This window comes from Panulirus ornatus, chromosome 50 (genome assembly GCF_036320965.1).
Source record: "Panulirus ornatus isolate Po-2019 chromosome 50, ASM3632096v1, whole genome shotgun sequence".
NCBI classification, from domain to species: Eukaryota; Metazoa; Arthropoda; class Malacostraca; order Decapoda; family Palinuridae; genus Panulirus; species Panulirus ornatus.
In genome coordinates, this window is record NC_092273.1 from 20807186 (window position 1) to 20825024 (window position 17839).

General features: G+C 41.1%; 1 protein-coding gene across 5 annotated transcripts in view; it reads left to right on the forward strand.

Moving 5' to 3' along the window:
- Positions 1 to 17839, forward strand: part of LOC139764647 (uncharacterized) — a 64855-nt gene that overhangs the window by 25407 nt on the left and 21609 nt on the right. For all 5 annotated transcript variants that reach the window (XR_011716437.1, XR_011716435.1, XR_011716434.1 and 2 more), the window contains exons 2-6: positions 3955 to 4114; positions 7650 to 7813; positions 8121 to 8313; positions 14928 to 15040; positions 15139 to 15355. Coding sequence is in view for 1 of the 5 variants with exons in the window: in XM_071691507.1 (XP_071547608.1) it covers positions 3955 to 4114; positions 7650 to 7813; positions 8121 to 8313; positions 14928 to 15040; positions 15139 to 15355 (847 nt within the window). In the remaining 4 variants the exon portion in view is untranslated. The remainder of the gene's footprint in view (positions 1 to 3954; positions 4115 to 7649; positions 7814 to 8120; positions 8314 to 14927; positions 15041 to 15138; positions 15356 to 17839) is intronic.

Here is a 17839-nt window from a genome sequence, read left to right on the forward strand (position 1 = left end):
CTCTCAACCACGCTCTTTTTATTTCCACACATCTCTCTTACCCTTACGTTACTTACTCGATCAAACCACCTCACACCACACATTGTCCTCAAACATCTCATTTCCAGCACATCCATCCTCCTGCGCACAACTCTATCCATAGCCCACGCCTCGCAACCATACAACATTGTTGGAACCACTATTCCTTCAAACATAGCCATTTTTGCTCTCCGAGATAATGTTCTCGACTTCCACACATTCTTCAAGGCTCCCAGGATTTTCGCCCCCTCCCCCACCCTATGATTCACTTCCGCTTCCATGGTTCCATCCGCTGCCAGATCCACTCCCACATATCTAAAACACTTTACTTCCCCCAGTTTTTCTCCATTCAAACTTACCTCCCAATTGACTTGACCCTCAACCCTACTGTACCTGATAAACTTGCTCTTATTCACATTTACTCTTAACTTTCTTCTTTCACACACTTTACCAAACTCAGTCACCAGCTTCTGCAGTTTCTCACGTGAATCAGCCACCAGCGCTGTATCATCAGCGAACAACAACTGATTCACTTCCCAAGCTCTCTCATCCCCAACAGACTTCATACTTGCCCCTCTTTCCAAAACTCTTGCATTCACCTCCCTAACAACCCCATCCATAAACAAATTAACCATGGAGACATCACACACCCCTGCTGCAAACCTACATTCTTTGAGAACCAATCAATTTCCTCTCTTCCTACACGTACACATGCCTTACATCCTCGATAAAAACTTTTCACTGCTTCTAACAACTTGCCTCCCACACCATATATTCTTAATACCTTCCACAGAGCATCTCTATCTCTTATCTCCATCTCTTATCATATGCCATCTCCAGATCCATAAATGCTACATACAGGTCCATTTGCTTTTCTAAGTATTTCTCACATACATTCTTCAAAGCAAACACCTGATCCACACATCCTCTACCACTTCTGAAACCACACTGCTCTTCCCCAATCTGATGCTCTGTACATGCCTTCACCCTCTCAATCAATACCCTCCCATATAATTTACCAGGAATACTCAACAAACTTATACCTCTGTAATTTGAGCACTCACTCTTATCCCCTTTGCCTTTGTACAATGGCACTATGCACGCATTCCGCCAATCCTCAGGCACCTGACCATGAGTCATACATACATTAAATAACCTTACCAACCAGTCAATAATAGTCACCCCCTTTTTTAATAAATTCCACTGCAGTACCATCCAAACCTGCTGCCTTGCCGGCTTTCATCTTCCGCAAAGCTTTTACTACCTCTTCTCTGCTTACCAAATCATTTTCCCTAACCCTCTCACTTTGCACAACACCTTGACCAAAACACACTATATCTGCCACTCTGTCATCAAACACATTCAACAAACCTTCAAAATACTCACTCCATCTCCTTCTGACATCACCACTACTTGTTATCACCTCCCCATTTGTGCCCTTCACTGAAGTTCCCATTTGCTCCCATGTCTTACGCACTTTATTTACCTCCTTCCAGAACATCTTTTTATTCTCCCTAAAATTTAATGATACTCTCTCACCCCAACTCTCATTTGCCCTCTTTTTCACCTCCTGCACCTTTCTCTTGACCTCCTGTCTCTTTCTTTTATACATCTCCCACTCAATTGCATTTTTTCCCTGCAAAAATTGTCCAAATGCCTTTCTCTTCTCTTTCACTAATAATCTTACTTCTTCATCCCTCCACTCACTACCCTTTCTAATCAACCCACCTCCCACTCTTCTCATGCCACAAGCATCTTTTGCGCAATCCATCACTGATTCCCTAAATACATCCCATTCCTCCCCCACTCCCCTTACTTCCATTGTTCTCACCTTTTTCCATTCTGTACTCAGTCTCTCCTGGTACTTCCTCACACAAGTCTCCTTCCCAAGCTCACTTACTCTCACCACCCTCTTCACCCCAACATTCACTCTTCTTTTCTGAAAACCCATACAAATCTTCACCTTATCCTCCACAAGATAATGATCAGACATCCCTCCAGTTGCACCTCTCAGCACATTAACATCCAAAAGTCTCTTTCGCGCGCCTGTTTATTAACACGTAATTAATAACGCTCTCTGGCCATCTCTCCTACTTACATACGTTTACATATGTATACCTCGCTTTTTAAACCAGGTATTCCCAGTCACCAGTCCTTTTTCAGCACATGAATATACAAGCTCTTCACCATTTCCATTTACAACACTGAACACCCCATGTATACCAATTATTCCCTCAACTGCCACATTACTCACCTTTGCATTCAAATCACCCATCACTATAACCCGGTCTTGTGCATCAAAACCACTAACACACTCATTCAGCTGCTCCCAAAACACTTGCCTCTCATGGTCTTTCTTCTCATGCCCAGGTGCATATGCACCAATAGTCACCCATCTCTCTCCATCAACTTTCAGTTTTACCCATATTAATCGAGAATTTACTTTCTTACATTCTATCACATAATCCCACAACTCCTGTTTCAGGAGTACTGCTACTCCTTCCCTTGCTCTTGTCCTCTCACTAACCCCTGACTTTACTCCCAAGACATTCCCAAACCACTCTTCCCCTTTACCCTTGAGCTTCGTTTCACTCAGAGCCAAAACATCCAGGTTCCTTTCCTCAAACATACTACCTATCTCTCCTTTTTTCACATCTTGGTTACATCCACACACATTTAGACACCCCAGTCTGAGCCTTCGAGGAGGTTGAGCACTCCCCGTGTGACTCATTCTTCTGTTTCTCATTTTAGATATTGATAGGTGTGTTATTTTTATATGTATATTGTGTGTGTATTCTATTACGTGTATTTGTTGTATTTCAGCTGTATTATTTGTTTAATTACAGTTGCATTTGTATTGAATATTAAGTGTATTAGTTTGATATGATTATAAGTAGTATGTTAGTATGTGTCTTACTTGTATATTAGCGTAAGTGTAACTTTCATATTATAAGGTATATTGTAATTGCTATATATAGTGAAATATTTGCATTTATTGTATACTATTGTAGATGATTTTATTATTTGCTGATATGTAGTAATTGAATAATATTAATATGATGTTTATTGGTGTTATATTATCATGTGTATTACTGTTTTCAAATGTATTATGTTTTTTGCAAGGTTTATTGCTGTTTTATTTTGAATGTTACAAATTGTAAAATTTATAATGAATAATGTATTTTAAGAGCTTATGTACATTTGTGTTTGTATATATGTACTTGGATGGCATTGCAGTGGAATTTATTAAAAAAGGGGGTGACCATGTTGTTGACTGGTTGGTGAGGATATTCAATGTATGTTTGGTTCATGGTGCAGTGCCTGAGGATTGGCGGAATGCATGCATAGCGCTGTTGTACAAAGGCATAGGGGATGATAAAGGTGAGTGTTCAAATTACAGAGGTATAAGTTTGTTGAGTATTCCTGGGAAAGTATATGTTAAAAAGATTATTAAACCAATGGAAATTTTTTTGAGAATTTGAGGTGATATCACTTTGTAAATGTGGATTCAAGTAGGCATACTTCTTGTATTGCAAACCAGTATGACACTGGTGTCCTTTATATGGCTAATACTGCTTTATACTGGCTACTTAACATGTTGTGTTATATACATAGGATGTCTATATTTGGTTTCCTGTTTATCGAATAGATCACGTGCACAGTTGGCTAACTCGTGTATTCCTGCACTTTAAGTCGATGTATGTGAGCAAACCAAAGCTGTATGCTCATGATTTAATACATAATTGGGAACCAAAAACTGTCGTGTTGGCCTTCATAATTTTAGACAAACTAGCAGGCATAGCTGTAGATGAGTGGTGTTCAGTGGTAATGATAGGAATAGTTGAGGAAATGGAGTTTAGTGGTTCTGACATGTTGGGGTAAAGGAATATAATCAATAGTATGTGGTTGCTTTTGGTTAAGCATTTCACTTTGCAGGTGAATGGCCACTCGCTAGACAGCATAACCCGGGAGTTCCTACTAGATGGTGTAGATCAGAATGTACAGGAAAGTTGGCGTGCAAACTACATGGAAGTGGATGTATTCACCATCCGTGGCAGTCCCATAGCAGGAATGATCTCTGGAGTGCTAACTAGTGGTAGGTTTTCTGCTACATAATGGTCTCGTTTTGATCTAGTTGGGCATAGGAACGGGATAAGGAACCTCCTAATTTTTCTGATGGAAAGTTCCACTATTTCCTAATATTTTCTAACCATAAAAGTGTGCTGCGAGGTGCAACTGGAGGGATGTCTGATCATTATCTTGTAGAGGCGAAGGTGAAGATTTGTATGGGTTTTCAGAAAAGAAGACGGAATGTTGGGGTGAAGAGGGTGGTGAGAGTAAGTGAGCTTGGGAAGGAGACGTGTGTGAGGAAGTACCAGGAGAGACTGAGTACAGAATGGAAAAAGGTGAGAACAATGGAAGTAAGGGGAGTGGGGGAGGAATGGGATGTATTTAGGGAATCAGTGATGGATTGCGCAAAAGATGCTTGTGGCATGAGAAGAGTGGGAGGTGGGTTGATTAGAAAGGGTAGTGAGTGGTGGGATGAAGAAGTAAGATTATTAGTGAAAGAGAAGAGGGAGGCATTTGGATGATTTTTGCAGGGAAAAAATGCATTTGAGTGGGAGATGTATAAAAGAAAGAGACAGGAGGTCAAGAGAAAGGTGCAAGAGGTGAAAAAGAGGGCAAATGAGAGTTGGGGTGAGAGAGTATCATTAAATTTTAGGGAGAATAAAAAGATGTTCTGGAAGGAGGTAAATAAAGTGCGTAAGACAAGTGAGCAAACGGGAACTTCAGTGAGGGGCGCAAATGGGGAGGTGATAACAAGTAGTGGTGATGTGAGAAGGAGATGGAGCAAGTATTTTGAAGGTTTGTTGAATGTGTTTGATGATAGAGTGGCAGATATAGGGTGTTTTGGTCGAGGTGGTGTGCAAAGTGAGAGGGTTAGGGAAAATGATTTGGTAAACAGAGAAGAGGTAGTAAAAACTTTGCGTAAGATGAAAGCTGGCAAGGCAGCAGGTTTAGATGGTATTGCAGTGGAATTTATTAAAAAAGGGGGTGACTGTATTGTTGACTGGTTGGTAAGGTTATTTAATGTATGTATGACTCATGGTGAGGTGCCTGAGGATTGGCGGAATGCTTGCATAGTGCCATTGTACAAAGGCAAAGGGGATAAGAGTGAGTGCTCAAATTACAGGGGTATAAGTTTGTTGAGTATTCCTGGTAAATTATATGGGAGGGTATTGATTGAGAGGGTCAAGGCATGTACAGAGCATCAGATTGGGGAAGAGCAGTGTGGTTTCAGAAGTGGTAGAGGATGTGTGGATCAGGTGTTTGCTTTGAAGAATGTATGTGAGAAATACTTAGAAAAGCAATTCGATTTGTATGTAGCATTTATGGATCTGGAGAAGGCATATGATAGAGTTGATAGAGATGCTCTGTGGAAGGTATTAAGAATATATGGTGTGGGAGACAAGTTGTTAGAAGCAGTGAAAAGTTTTTATCGAGGATGTAAGGCATGTGTACGTGTAGGAAGAGAGGAAAGTGATTGGTTCTCAGTGAATGTAGGTTTGTGGCAAGGGTGTGTGATGTCTCCATGGTTGTTTAATTTGTTTATGGATGGGGTTGTTAGGGAGGTGAATGCAAGAGTTTTGGAAAGAGGGGCAAGTATGAAGTCTGTTGTGAATGAGAGAGCTTGGGAAGTGAGTCAGTTGTTCGCTGATGATACAGCGCTGGTGGCTGATTCATGTGAGAAACTGCAGAAGCTGGTGACTGAGTTTGGTAAAGTGTGTGAAAGAAGAAAGTTAAGAGTAAATGTGAATAAGAGCAAGGTTATTAGGTACAGTAGGGTTGAGGGTCAAGTCAATTGGGAGGTAAGTTTGAATGGAGAAAAACTGGAGGAAGTAAAGTGTTTTAGATATCTGGGAGTGGATCTGGCAGCGGATGGAACCATGGAAGCGGAAGTGAATCATATGGTGGGGGAGGGGGCGAAAATCCTGGGAGCCTTGAAGAATGTGTGGAAGTCGAGAACATTATCTCGGAAAGCAAAAATGGGTATGTTTGAAGGAATAGTGGTTCCAACAGTGTTGTATGGTTGCGAGGCGTGGGCTATGGATAGAGTTGTGCGCAGGAGGGTGGATGTGCTGGAAATGAGATGTTTGAGGAAAATATGTGGTGTGAGGTGGTTTGATCGAGTAAGTAATGTAAGGGTAAGAGAGATGTGTGGAAATAAAAAGAGCATGGTTGAGAGAGCAGAAGAGGGTGTTTTGAAATGGTTTGGGCACATGGAGAAAATGAGTGAGGAAAGGTTGACCAAGAGGATATATGTGTCGGAGGTTGAGGGAGCGAGGAGAAGTGGGAGACCAAATTGGAGGTGGAAAGATGGAGTGAAAAAGATTTTGTGTGATCAGGGCCTGAACAAGCAGGAGGGTGAAAGGAGGGCAAGGAATAGAGTGAATTGGATCAATGTGGTATACTGGGGTTGACGTGTTGTCAGTGGATTGAATCAGGCGTTTTTCCTAGCACTACCTCGCACACATGAGGGGGTTGTTATTCCATGTGTGGCGAGGTGGCAATGGGAACAAATAAAGGCAGACTATGAATTATGTACATGTGTATATATGTATATGTCTGTGTGTGTATATATATGTGTACATTGAGATGTATAGGTATGTATATTGTGCGTGTGTGGACGTGTATGTATATACATGTGTATGTGGGCGGGTTGGGCCATTCTTTCGTCTGTTTCCTTGCGCTACCTCGCTAACGCGGGAGACAGCGACATAGCAAAATAAATAAATAATAAATAAATAAATCTGATGCCTGTGCCTTTTGGGAACTCCCTCAAGGGGGTGGCCATGGATAAAGTCTCTATGACTGGTGAATTCCAGAGCCACTTCTTATCTGTTTAGTGTCTTGTCCTTAACAGGCTACTGGCAGAGGGCAACTCTAGATAGCGCAGTGTTTTCAGAGGTTCCTACCTGCTGTTCTTACCAAATACATGTAATGTGTATACCTAATGTTCTTCCATTATTTTCCACCCTACTACTTACACCTAATGCTCCTTCCTATTGTTCATTTTAACTCCTATCAATTACCCCTACCATTTTGCCAAAAGATAGGGATAGTGCATAGCACTTACTGCATAAATCTAGTTATGAAGACTGAATTGTCTGTGTTGTCAAATGTTGTGTGACAAGTAGATTGTATGTTTGTGGACCGAATGCTGGAAGTCCAGATGTGGGTGAGGCAGAAAGATATAGCTGCGTGTGTTAGAGCGGTAAAACTAGACGACTATTGAAGTTCTGGCTTGTTGTGCAGCTGTGAGTAACCTTCCCAATACCCAAGCAGGTAGTACCAGTAATTTACCTCCATGGTTGGTGGCCACCTACCAGCTACTACCTACCCATCTAGTTCTATGACACTTACTAGACTGTTTCTACCTTTTGATAATGCAACACTAGCTGAAGATTAAGTTGGTGCTGCACTTTCCCAGTGAACACTTGTAGCCTAACTACACAACTCCCCCGAAAGGCACCCACTTTCTCTATTACCTGTATCCACATGATGTTATTTTTCATGTATTAAGAATATTTTTTATATTTACAACATATCTTTTATCGTTAATCTTCCAGAGGATTTGTATGCTCCAGTGATTGATGGAGTTAACATGGACACAATTATGTTGGTGGATGAAGCTGGACATGTGGAAGGAAAGGTGACATTTACTGAGGATCTTAATCTTCTTGATGGACTTTCATCTGACTCAAACGTACTGGATGGCTGCAATATAGCAGAGGTATTACAAGCTAAACACGACATTCAACACTTTTGTTAGGGATAGATAATTATAACCATGCTTGTGGTCACAGCATATTGGTATGCTCTTATCTAATTGGATAACTGATCAGTTAACTATTTGCATATTCCCGTAACAAAGTGTCACATGGGAACTTTCTTCTCTTTGCTGCTGCATGAAGTACAATCGATGCCTGTCACCCAGATAAAACTTCTTTTTCCTGGACTGGTGATGTAGAATGTGAATTTAATTACCTTATATCATTTGTAAAAAAAAAAAAAAATAATCCAACTTTTATCTTTGTCAGCTTCAGAATGGAGCAATCTGGAAGGATGAGGGTGATGTGACAGTTGACTCTGATGTAATTGTCGACACCTTAATAATTGAGGGAAATGTAAAAGCTAGTTCTGATATTACTGCGGTTAAGGCTGGAAATATGGTTGATGTCAAACATTTCTTAAATTCTCTGGTCTTGAAATCATCTGATCAGAGTATTACAGGTAAGAACTTCAATATCATTATGTACATTTTGTAAGACAAGTGATATTTGAATCTTAGAAGTGGCAACTGTCCTTTGATACCAAGGATAGATATTGTACCTTGGTTGTTGATATAGGGTTTGAAGGATTGTCATTATTTGTATAGAACAACTTTTGCATGAAGATCCACATTGTGTTCAGATGTTAAGAGGCATGTTTCTTGCTGTATGCTTGATAATGTTTTGTGTCAACTGTCATGTAGTGCAAACACTTCATAAGTGTATGTCCCCTTTGAACCCACCCTTGATGAAATGAGAAGATTGGAAAAATCTGCCCAAAGAGCTGGTTGTGGTGATTTGAGAAGTTCTTGCAGAGGCTCCTACCTAATGCTTGCACTGAGTACTTGTATCTAATGCTTTTGCCTAATGTCCTTATTGTTTCTACCTAATGCTCCTGCTTATATGTTCTTGCATGTTACTTCTATCAATTGTTCCTTTGATTTTGCCGGAAGGGAGAGCTAGTGCATAGTGCTCACTGCGTGAAAATCTGGATATGAAGAATGAGATGTAAGAGTTGTGTTGTGTGCTACAGATTGTTTGTGGACAGAATGCAAGTAGTCCACTTGCGGGTGAGGCTGAAAGAAAGACAGCTACCTGGGTCAGAGGAGTTTAACTTGACAACCACTGCAGTGCTGGCTCACTAGGCAGCCATCACTAATCCTCCCAGTACCGAGTTGGGTACGACTGGTAATATACCTCCCTGGTCATTGGCTGCATAGTAACTATTCCAATTGCATAATTGAGATAAAAATGGCTGTTGCTGTGATTTTGTTTTATGAGCTCATTACTGTTCTTGTTAATTATCTTTTTTTAGTTACTTCTTATACACAGGAGAAAAAAAAAGGGGAAGGGGACCCAGTAAAATTGTTTGCTGTAGGGCTTGTGCTGACACTCGGTGCCCCTGTACCTCTCTTGCACTACCATTCCTCACACAATCAAACCTGCTTGTGCTGCATTTTGTCCTTCATCTTTTTTCAGTACACCCGTCTTCTGTTCCTTTCTGTCCAGGGCCCGCAACTCTAATTCATACCATTGGGACTACTGTATCACCAAACATCCATCTTTGCCCTTACTAATAGTGAACTCTCCACATACTTCAAAATTCACTCTGTGCTTCTACACACACACACACACACACACACACACACACACACACACACACACACTGATCATTTCAACAACCATACTTCCAAGAGAAAACCTTGAGAAAAGTCTGTTGAGCTAAAAGACCCCATAAACAAAAGTTTATGGGGCCAGTTGTGGATAGGAAAGCTGTGGTTTTGGTGCATTACACATGATGGCTAGAGAATGGATGCTAGTGAATGGGACCTTTGTTCTTGGTGATACCCAGATAATGCAGAAAATGGCAAACAAATATTAAAGACAGACAGACTGATGTGGAAAAAAAACATTGTAGCATTATACATCAAACAGATTGTGATAGGAGGTAGCATCATAGCATAATCTCATTGGTACTTATAGATTGGTGCTCCCAAACACACTCCTCTATAATTTGCTCTTTCAATTAGGTGCTCCTTACACACATCACCATGGAAGTCTAATTTGTACCAGGCGCACTATCATTCTTACCGACATCACTCTGAAACTCTCTTACTCGCACTCTTTAACCCATATCCACAGCTTCTCCTTCGACTGAAGTGCCATACTCTTCTTTGCCCTCACCCTCATATTTAACGCTTGAACATAACCAAACCATCCTTCCCCTTGAGGTTAGTTTCCCTCAGAGCTAGAACATCCAGGTTCCTCTTCCCAGACACTTCCTCTCTTCATAGCTTTCATCCTGGTTACATCCATGCCCATTCATACGCCACAGTCCAAGCATTTGTTTTTGTATTGTTACCACTTTTAGAAAGTGAAATGTGTGGAAGGGAGGGTTTCCATCTATCTTTCCAGCCCCTTGCTTCTCCTTTTAGTAACCTTCTATGACATTTTAGTATTTTCTTGTCATAAGAAAATAGTGAAATTGAAAAAGAATGTAGCTTAGACATTGAAGCTTATTCTTTCATTGATATGCGAACAAAGGGAGCATTTTTTCAAAGTGATAGAGCTGGAAAGCAAAAAGGCATTTTTCATGAATGTACTGGAAAAGTTGAGGTCCAGATAAACTTTTGGTCTGTCAAGACTTTATTATGGCGGATGACCAACTACCTACCCTCATGTATCCAAGATATGGTTGTACTTTGTGTAATGAAGACAATTGAGAAACATCATAAGCCAATATTCCAGTTTCATGATAAGAGAAGTGGACCAGGCAGTATGATACAGTGGTTAAATTGATGAAAACTACTATTGACGTTTGTGTAAATAAATTATACATTTCCCTTTTCCATAGCCAGAGGTTGAACCATTATGTGACATTCATTTTTTCATTTCATTTCAAGCTAGAAGTTTCAGTTTTCTAAATTATTTCTTACATTTTTCATATGTATATATATGTATGTGTGTGTGTGTGTGTATGTGCGTATGTATGTGTATGTATATATATATATATGTATATATATATATATATATATATATATTATCCCTGGGGATGGGGTGAAAGAATACTTCCCACGCATTCCTCGCGTGTCGTAGAAGGCGACTAGAGGGGACGGGAGCGGGGGGCCAGAAATCCTCCCCTTCTTGTACTTTTTTAAGTTTCTAAAATGGGAAACAGAAGAAGGAGTCATGCGGGGATTGCTCATCCTCCTTGAAGGCTCAGACTGGGGTGTCTAAATGTGTGTGGATGCAACCAAGATGTGAAAAAAGGAGAGATAGGTAGTATGTTTGAGGAAAGGAACCTGGATGTTTTGGCTCTGAGTGAAACGAAGCTCAAGGGTAAAGGGGAAGAGTGGTTTGGGAATGTCTTGGGAGTAAAGTCAGGGGTTAGTGAGAGGACAAGAGCAAGGGAAGGAGTAGCAGTACTCCTGAAACAGGAGTTGTGGGAGTATGTGATAGAATGTATGAAAGTAAATTCTCGATTAATATGGGTAAAACTGAAAGTTGATGGAGAGAGATGGGTGATTATTGGTGCATATGCACCTGGGCATGAGAAGAAAGATCATGAGAGGCAAGTGTTTTGGGAGCAGCTGAATGAGTGTGTTAGTGGTTTTGATGCACGAGACCGGGTTATAGTGATGGGTGATTTGAATGCAAAGGTGAGTAATGTGGCAGTTGAGGGAATAATTGGTATACATGGGGTGTTCAGTGTTGTAAATGGAAATGGTGAAGAGCTTGTAGATTTATGTGCTGAAAAAGGACTGGTGATTGGGAATACCTGGTTTAAAAAGCGAGATATACATAAGTATACGTATGTAAGTAGGAGAGATGGCCAGAGAGTGTTATTGGATTACGTGTTAATTGACAGGCGCGCGAAAGAGAGACTTTTGGATGTTAATGTGCTGAGAGGTGCTACTGGAGGGATGTCTGATCATTATCTTGTGGAGGCTAAGGTGAAGATTTGTATGGGTTTTCAGAAAGAAGATTTGTAGGGGTTTTCAGAAAAGAAGAGTGAATGTTTGGGTGAAGAGGATGGTGAGAGTAAATGAGCTTGGGTAAGAGACTTGTGTGAGGAAGTACCAGGAGGGACTGAGTACAGAATGGAAAAAGGTGAGAACAATGGAAGTAAGGGGAGTGGGGGAGGAATGGGATGTATTTAGGGAATCAGTGATGGATTCTTTTGGAAATGGTGAAGAGCTTGTATATTTATGTGCTGAAAAAGGACTGGTGATTGGGAATAACTGGTATAAAAAGCGAGATATACATAAGTATTCGTATGTAAGTAGGAGAGATGGCCAGATAGCGTTATTGGATTACGTGTTAATTGACAGGCGGGCGAAAGAGAGACTTTTGGATGTTAATGTGCTGAGAGGTGCTACTGGAGGGATGTCTGATCATTATCTTGTGGAGGCTAAGGTGAAGATTTGTATGGGTTTTCAGAAAAGAAGAGTGAATGTTGGGGTGAAGCGGATGGTGAGAGTAAGTGAGCTTGGGAAGGAGACTTGTGTGAGGAAGAACCAGGAGGGACTGAGTTCAGAATGGAAAAAGGTGAGAACAATGGAAGTAAGGGGAGTGGGGGAGGAATGGGATGTATTTAGGGAATCAGTGATGGATTGCGCAAAAGATGCTTGTGGCATGAAAAGAGTGGGAGGTGGGTTGATTAGAAAGGGTAGTGAGTGGTGGGATGAAGAAGTAAGATTATTAGTGAAAGAGAAGAGAGAGGCATTTGGACGATTTTTGCAGGGAAAAAATGCAATTGAGTGGGAGATGTATAAAAGAAAGAGACAGGAGGTCAAGAGAAAGGTGCAAGAGGTGAAAAAGAGGACAAATGAGAGTTGGGGTGAGAGAGTATCATTAAATTTTAGGGAGAATAAAAAGATGTTCTGGAAGGAGGTAAATAAAGTGCGTAAGACAAGTGAGCAAATGGGAACTTCAGTGAAGGGCGCAAATGGGGAGGTGATAACAAGTAGTGGTGATGTCAGAAGGAGATGGAGTGAGTATTTTGAAGGTTTGTTGAATGTGTTTGATGATAGAGTGGCAGATATAGGGTGTTTTGGTCGAGGTGGTGTGCAAAGTGAGAGGGTTAGGGAAAATGATTTGGTAAACAGAGAAGAGGTAGTAAAAGCTTCGTGGAAGATGAAAGCCGGCAAGGCAGCAGGTTTGGATGGTATTGCAGTGGAATTTATTAAAAAAGGGGGTGACTGTATTATTGACAGGTTGGTAAGGTTATTTAATTTTAATTTTCCAAAAGAAGGAACAGAGAAGAGGTCCAGGTGAGGATATTCCCTCAAAGGCCCAGTCCTCTGTTCTTAACGCTACCTTGCTATCGCGGGAAATAGCGAATAGTATGAAAAAAAAAAAAAATGTCTCATGGTGAGGTGCCTGAGGATTGGCGGAATGCGTGCATAGTGCCATTAAACAAAGGCAAAGGGGATAAGAGTGAGTGCTCAAATTACAGAGGTATAAGTTTGTTGAGTATTCCTGGTAGATTATATGGGAGGATATTGATTGAGAGGGTGAAGACATGTTCAGAGCATCAGATTGGGGAAGAGCAGTGTGGTTTCAGAAGTGGTAGAGGATGTGTGGATCAGGTGTTTGCTTTGAAGAATGTATGTGAGAAATACTTAGAAAAGCAAATGGATTTGTATGTAGCATTTATGGATCTGGAGAAGGCATATGATAGAGTTGATAGAGATGCTCTGTGGAAGGTATTAAGAATATATGGTGTGGGAGGCAAGTTGTTAGAAGCAGTGAAAAGTTTTTATCGAGGATGTAAGGCATGTGTACGTGTAGGAAGATAGGAAAGTGATTGGTTCTCAGTGAATGTAGGTTTGCGGCAGGGGTGTGTGATGTCTCCATGGTTGTTTAATTTGTTTATGGATGGGGTTGTTAGGGAGGTGAATGCAAGAGTTTTGGAAAGAGGGGCAAGTATGAAGTCTGTTGTGGATGAGAGAGCTTGGGAAGTGAGTCAGTTGTTGTTTGCTGATGATACAGTTCTGGTGGCTGATTCATGTGAGAAACTGCAGAAGCTGGTGACTGAGTTTGGTAAAGTGTGTGAAAGAAGAAAGTTAAAAGTAAATGTGAATAAGAGCAAGGTTATTAGGTACAGTAGGGTTGAGGGTCAAGTCAATTGGGAGGTGAGTTTGAATGGAGAAAAACTGGAGGAAGTAAAGTGTTTTAGATATCTGGGAGTGGATCTGGCAGCGGATGGAACCATGGAAGCGGAAGTGGATCATAGTGTGGGGGAGGGGGCGAAAATCCTGGGAGCCTTGAAGAATGTGTGGAAGTCGAGAACATTATCTCGGAAAGCAAAAACGGGTATGTTTGAAGGAATAGTGGTTCCAACAATGTTGTATGGTTGCGAGGCGTAGGCTATGGATAGAGTTGTGCGCAGGAGGATGGATGTGCTGGAAATGAGATGTTTGAGGACAATGTGTGGTGTGAGGTGGTTTGATCGAGTAAGTAACGTAAGGGTAAGAGAGATGTGTGGAAATATAAAGAGTGTGGTTGAGAGAGCAGAAGAGGGTGTTTTGAAATGGTTTGGGCACATGGAGAGAATGAGTGAGGAAAGATTGACCAAGAGGATATATGTGTCGGAGGTGGAGGGAACGAGAAGTGGGAGACCAAATTGGAGGTGGAAAGATGGAGTGAAAAAGATTTTGAGTGATCGGGGCCTGAACATGCAGGAGGGTGAAAGGAGGGCAAGGAATAGAGTGCATTGGATCGATGTGGTATACCAGGGTTGATGTGCTGTCAGTGGATTGAATCAGGGCATGTGAAGCGACTTGGGTAAACCATGGAAAGCTGTGTGGGTATGTATATTTGCGTGTGTGGATGTATGTATATACATATGCATGGGGGTGGGTTGGGCCATTTCTTTCATCTGTTTCCTTGCGCTTCCTCGCAAATGCAGGAAACAGCGACAAAGCAAAAAAAAAAAAAAAACATTTCTTGCCAATCTTTAGGGGTATAATTAGTTCTTTTAACTGCCTGAAGTGTTCTGTATGGACAGCATTTCAATGATGTATATTTTTTCAAGCTTCCTGTATCAATTATGGTATATTTTTTCTTCAACAGCTAAGGTACAGTTCCTTAATGATATATACATTGGTGTTCTTAAAGTGGATACCATCAACAATGTGAATATTGATGAGCTGTACCGTTTGGCTGTTCTTCAGAATGAAGATGTGGTATGTTGCTCTCTTCTGATCTATATGACATTTGCAATTTTTGTATATGAATATAACCTAAGTGAACCATCTGATTTGACAGTACATTTGTGTTGCAGGTAATAAAATGTGACTTAAGTGTCACAAAAGGTCTAACTGTGAGGAATCTCAAGATAAATTCAACCCTTTCTGGTAGAGGCAGCAAAGGGGTGCTGGTAAATGATGTAGATGTGTCTGAAATAAGAAACCAAGCTGTCCTGACTTCTGGTCGTTCCTCTGTTATTAGAGGTAGAAAGACATTTGTCAATGCATTCACAGCTGATCACCTTAATGCTGGTAAGCCTAGATAATCTCAGATGACATTATACATGTTCTTCATATTTTCTCTTGACAACAGCACGTCACACTTGTCTTGCTCTGTCTTCTCGCCACCTCTGCTGTATATTCTTATGATATTTTGGTGAAAGGCTATATTTACAGCATGTATGCCACATACCCTGTTAATATCTGGTACTGTACCAGTTGCCACTTATCCTTTATACTCTTACCAATTTTTTGTTACCCATCATAGCGAGCCTCTACCCTAATTCCACTTCAGCAATTTATTTAAGGTATCGGGAGCGGGGGGGCCAGAAATTCTCCCCTCCTTGTATTTTTAACTTTCTAAAATGGGAAACAGAAGGAGTCATGCAGGGAGTGCTCATCCTCCTTGAAGGCTCAGACTGGGGTGTCTAAATGTGTGTGGATGTAACCAAGATGTGAAAAAAGGAGAGAGAGGTAGTATGTTTGAGGAAAGGAACCTGGATGTTTTGGCTCTGAGTGAAACGAAGCTCAAGGGTAAAGGAGAAGAGTGGTTTGGGAATGTCTTGGGAGTAAAGTCAGGGGTTAGTGAGAGGACAAGAGCAAGGGAAGGAGTAGCAGTACTCCTGAAACAGTTGTGGGAGTATGTGATAGAATGTAAGAAAGTAAATTCTCAATTAATATGGGTAAAACTGAAAGTTGATGGAGAGAGATGGGTGATTATTGGTGCATATGCACCTGGGCATGAGAAGAAAGATCATGAGAGGCAAGTGTTTTGGGAGCAGCTGAATGAGTGTGTTAGTGGTTTTGATGCACGAGACCGGGTTATAGTGATGGTTGATGTGAATGCAAAGGTGAGTAATGTGGCAGTTGAGGGAATAATTGGTATACATGGGGTGTTCAGTGTTGTAAATGGAAATGGTGAAGAGCTTGTAGATTTATGTGCTGAAAAAGGACTGGTGATTGGGAATACCTAGTTTAAAAAGCGAGATATACATAAGTATACGTATGTAAGTAGGAGAGATGGCCAGAGAGTGTTATTGGATTACGTGTTAATTGACAGGCATGCGAAAGAGAGACTCTTGGATGTTAATGTGCTGAGAGGTGCAACTGGAGGGATGTCTGATCATTATATTGTGGAGGCTAAGGTGAAGATTTGTATGGGTTTTCAGAAAAGAAGAGTGAATGTTGGGGTGAAGAGGGTGGTGAGAGTAAGTGAGCTTGGGAAGGAGACTTGTGTGAGGAAGTACCTGGAGAGACTGAGTACAGAATGGAAAAAGGTGAGAACAATGGAAGTAAGGGGAGTGGGGGAGGAATGGGATGTATTTAGGGAATCAGTGATGGATTGCACAAAAGATGCTTGTGGCATGAGAAGAGTGGGAGGTGGGTTGATTAGAAAAGGTAGTGAGTGGTGGGATGAAGAAGTAAGATTATTGGTGAAAGAGAAGAGAGAGGCATTTGGACAATTTTTGCAGGGAAAAAATGCAATTGAGTGGGAGATGTATAAAAAAAAGAGACAGGAGGTCAAGAGAAAGGTGCAAGAGGTGAAAAAGAGGGCAAATGAGAGTTGGGGTGAGAGAGTATCATTAAATTTTAGGGAGAATAAAAAGATGTTCTGGAAGGAGGTAAATAAAGTGCGAAAGACAAGGGAGCAAATGGGAACTTCAGTGAAGGGCGCAAATGGGGAGGTGATAACAAGTAGTGGTGATGTCAGAAGGAGATGGAGTGAGTATTTTGAAGGTTTGTTGAATGTGTTTGATGATAGAGTGGCAGATATTGGGTGTTTTGGTCGAGGTGGTGTGCAAAGTGAGAGGGTTAGGGAGAATGATTTGGTAAACAGAGAAGAGGTAGTAAAAGCTTTGCGGAAGATGAAAGCCGGCAAGGCAGTAGGTTTGGATGGTATTGCAGTGGAATTTATAAAAAAAAAAAGGGGGTGACTGTATTGTTGACTGGTTGGTAAGGTTATTTAATGTATGTATGACTCATGGTGAGGTGCCTGAGGATTGGCGGAATGCGTGCATAGTGCCATTGTACAAAGGCAAAGGGGATAAGAGTGAGTGCTCAAAATACAGAGGTATAAGTTTGTTGAGTATTCCTGGTAAATTATATGGTAGGGTATTGATTGAGAGGGTGAAAGCATGTACAGAGCATCAGATTGGGGAAGAGCAGTGTGGTTTCAGAAGTGGTAGAGGATGTGTGGATCAGGTATTTGCTTTGAAGAATGTATGTGAGAAATACTTAGAAAAGCAAATGGATTTGTATGTAGCATTTATGGATCTGGAGAAGTCATATGATAGAGTTGATAGAGATGCTCTGTGGAAGGTATTAAGAATATATGGTGTGGGAGGCAAGTTGTTAGAAGCAGTGAAAAGTTTTTATCGAGGATGTAAGGCATGTGTACGTGTAGGAAGATAGGAAAGTGATTGGTTCTCAGTGAATGTAGGTTTGCGGCAGGGATGTGTGATGTCTCCATGGTTGTTTAATTTGTTTATGGATGGGGTTGTTAGGGAGGTGAATGCA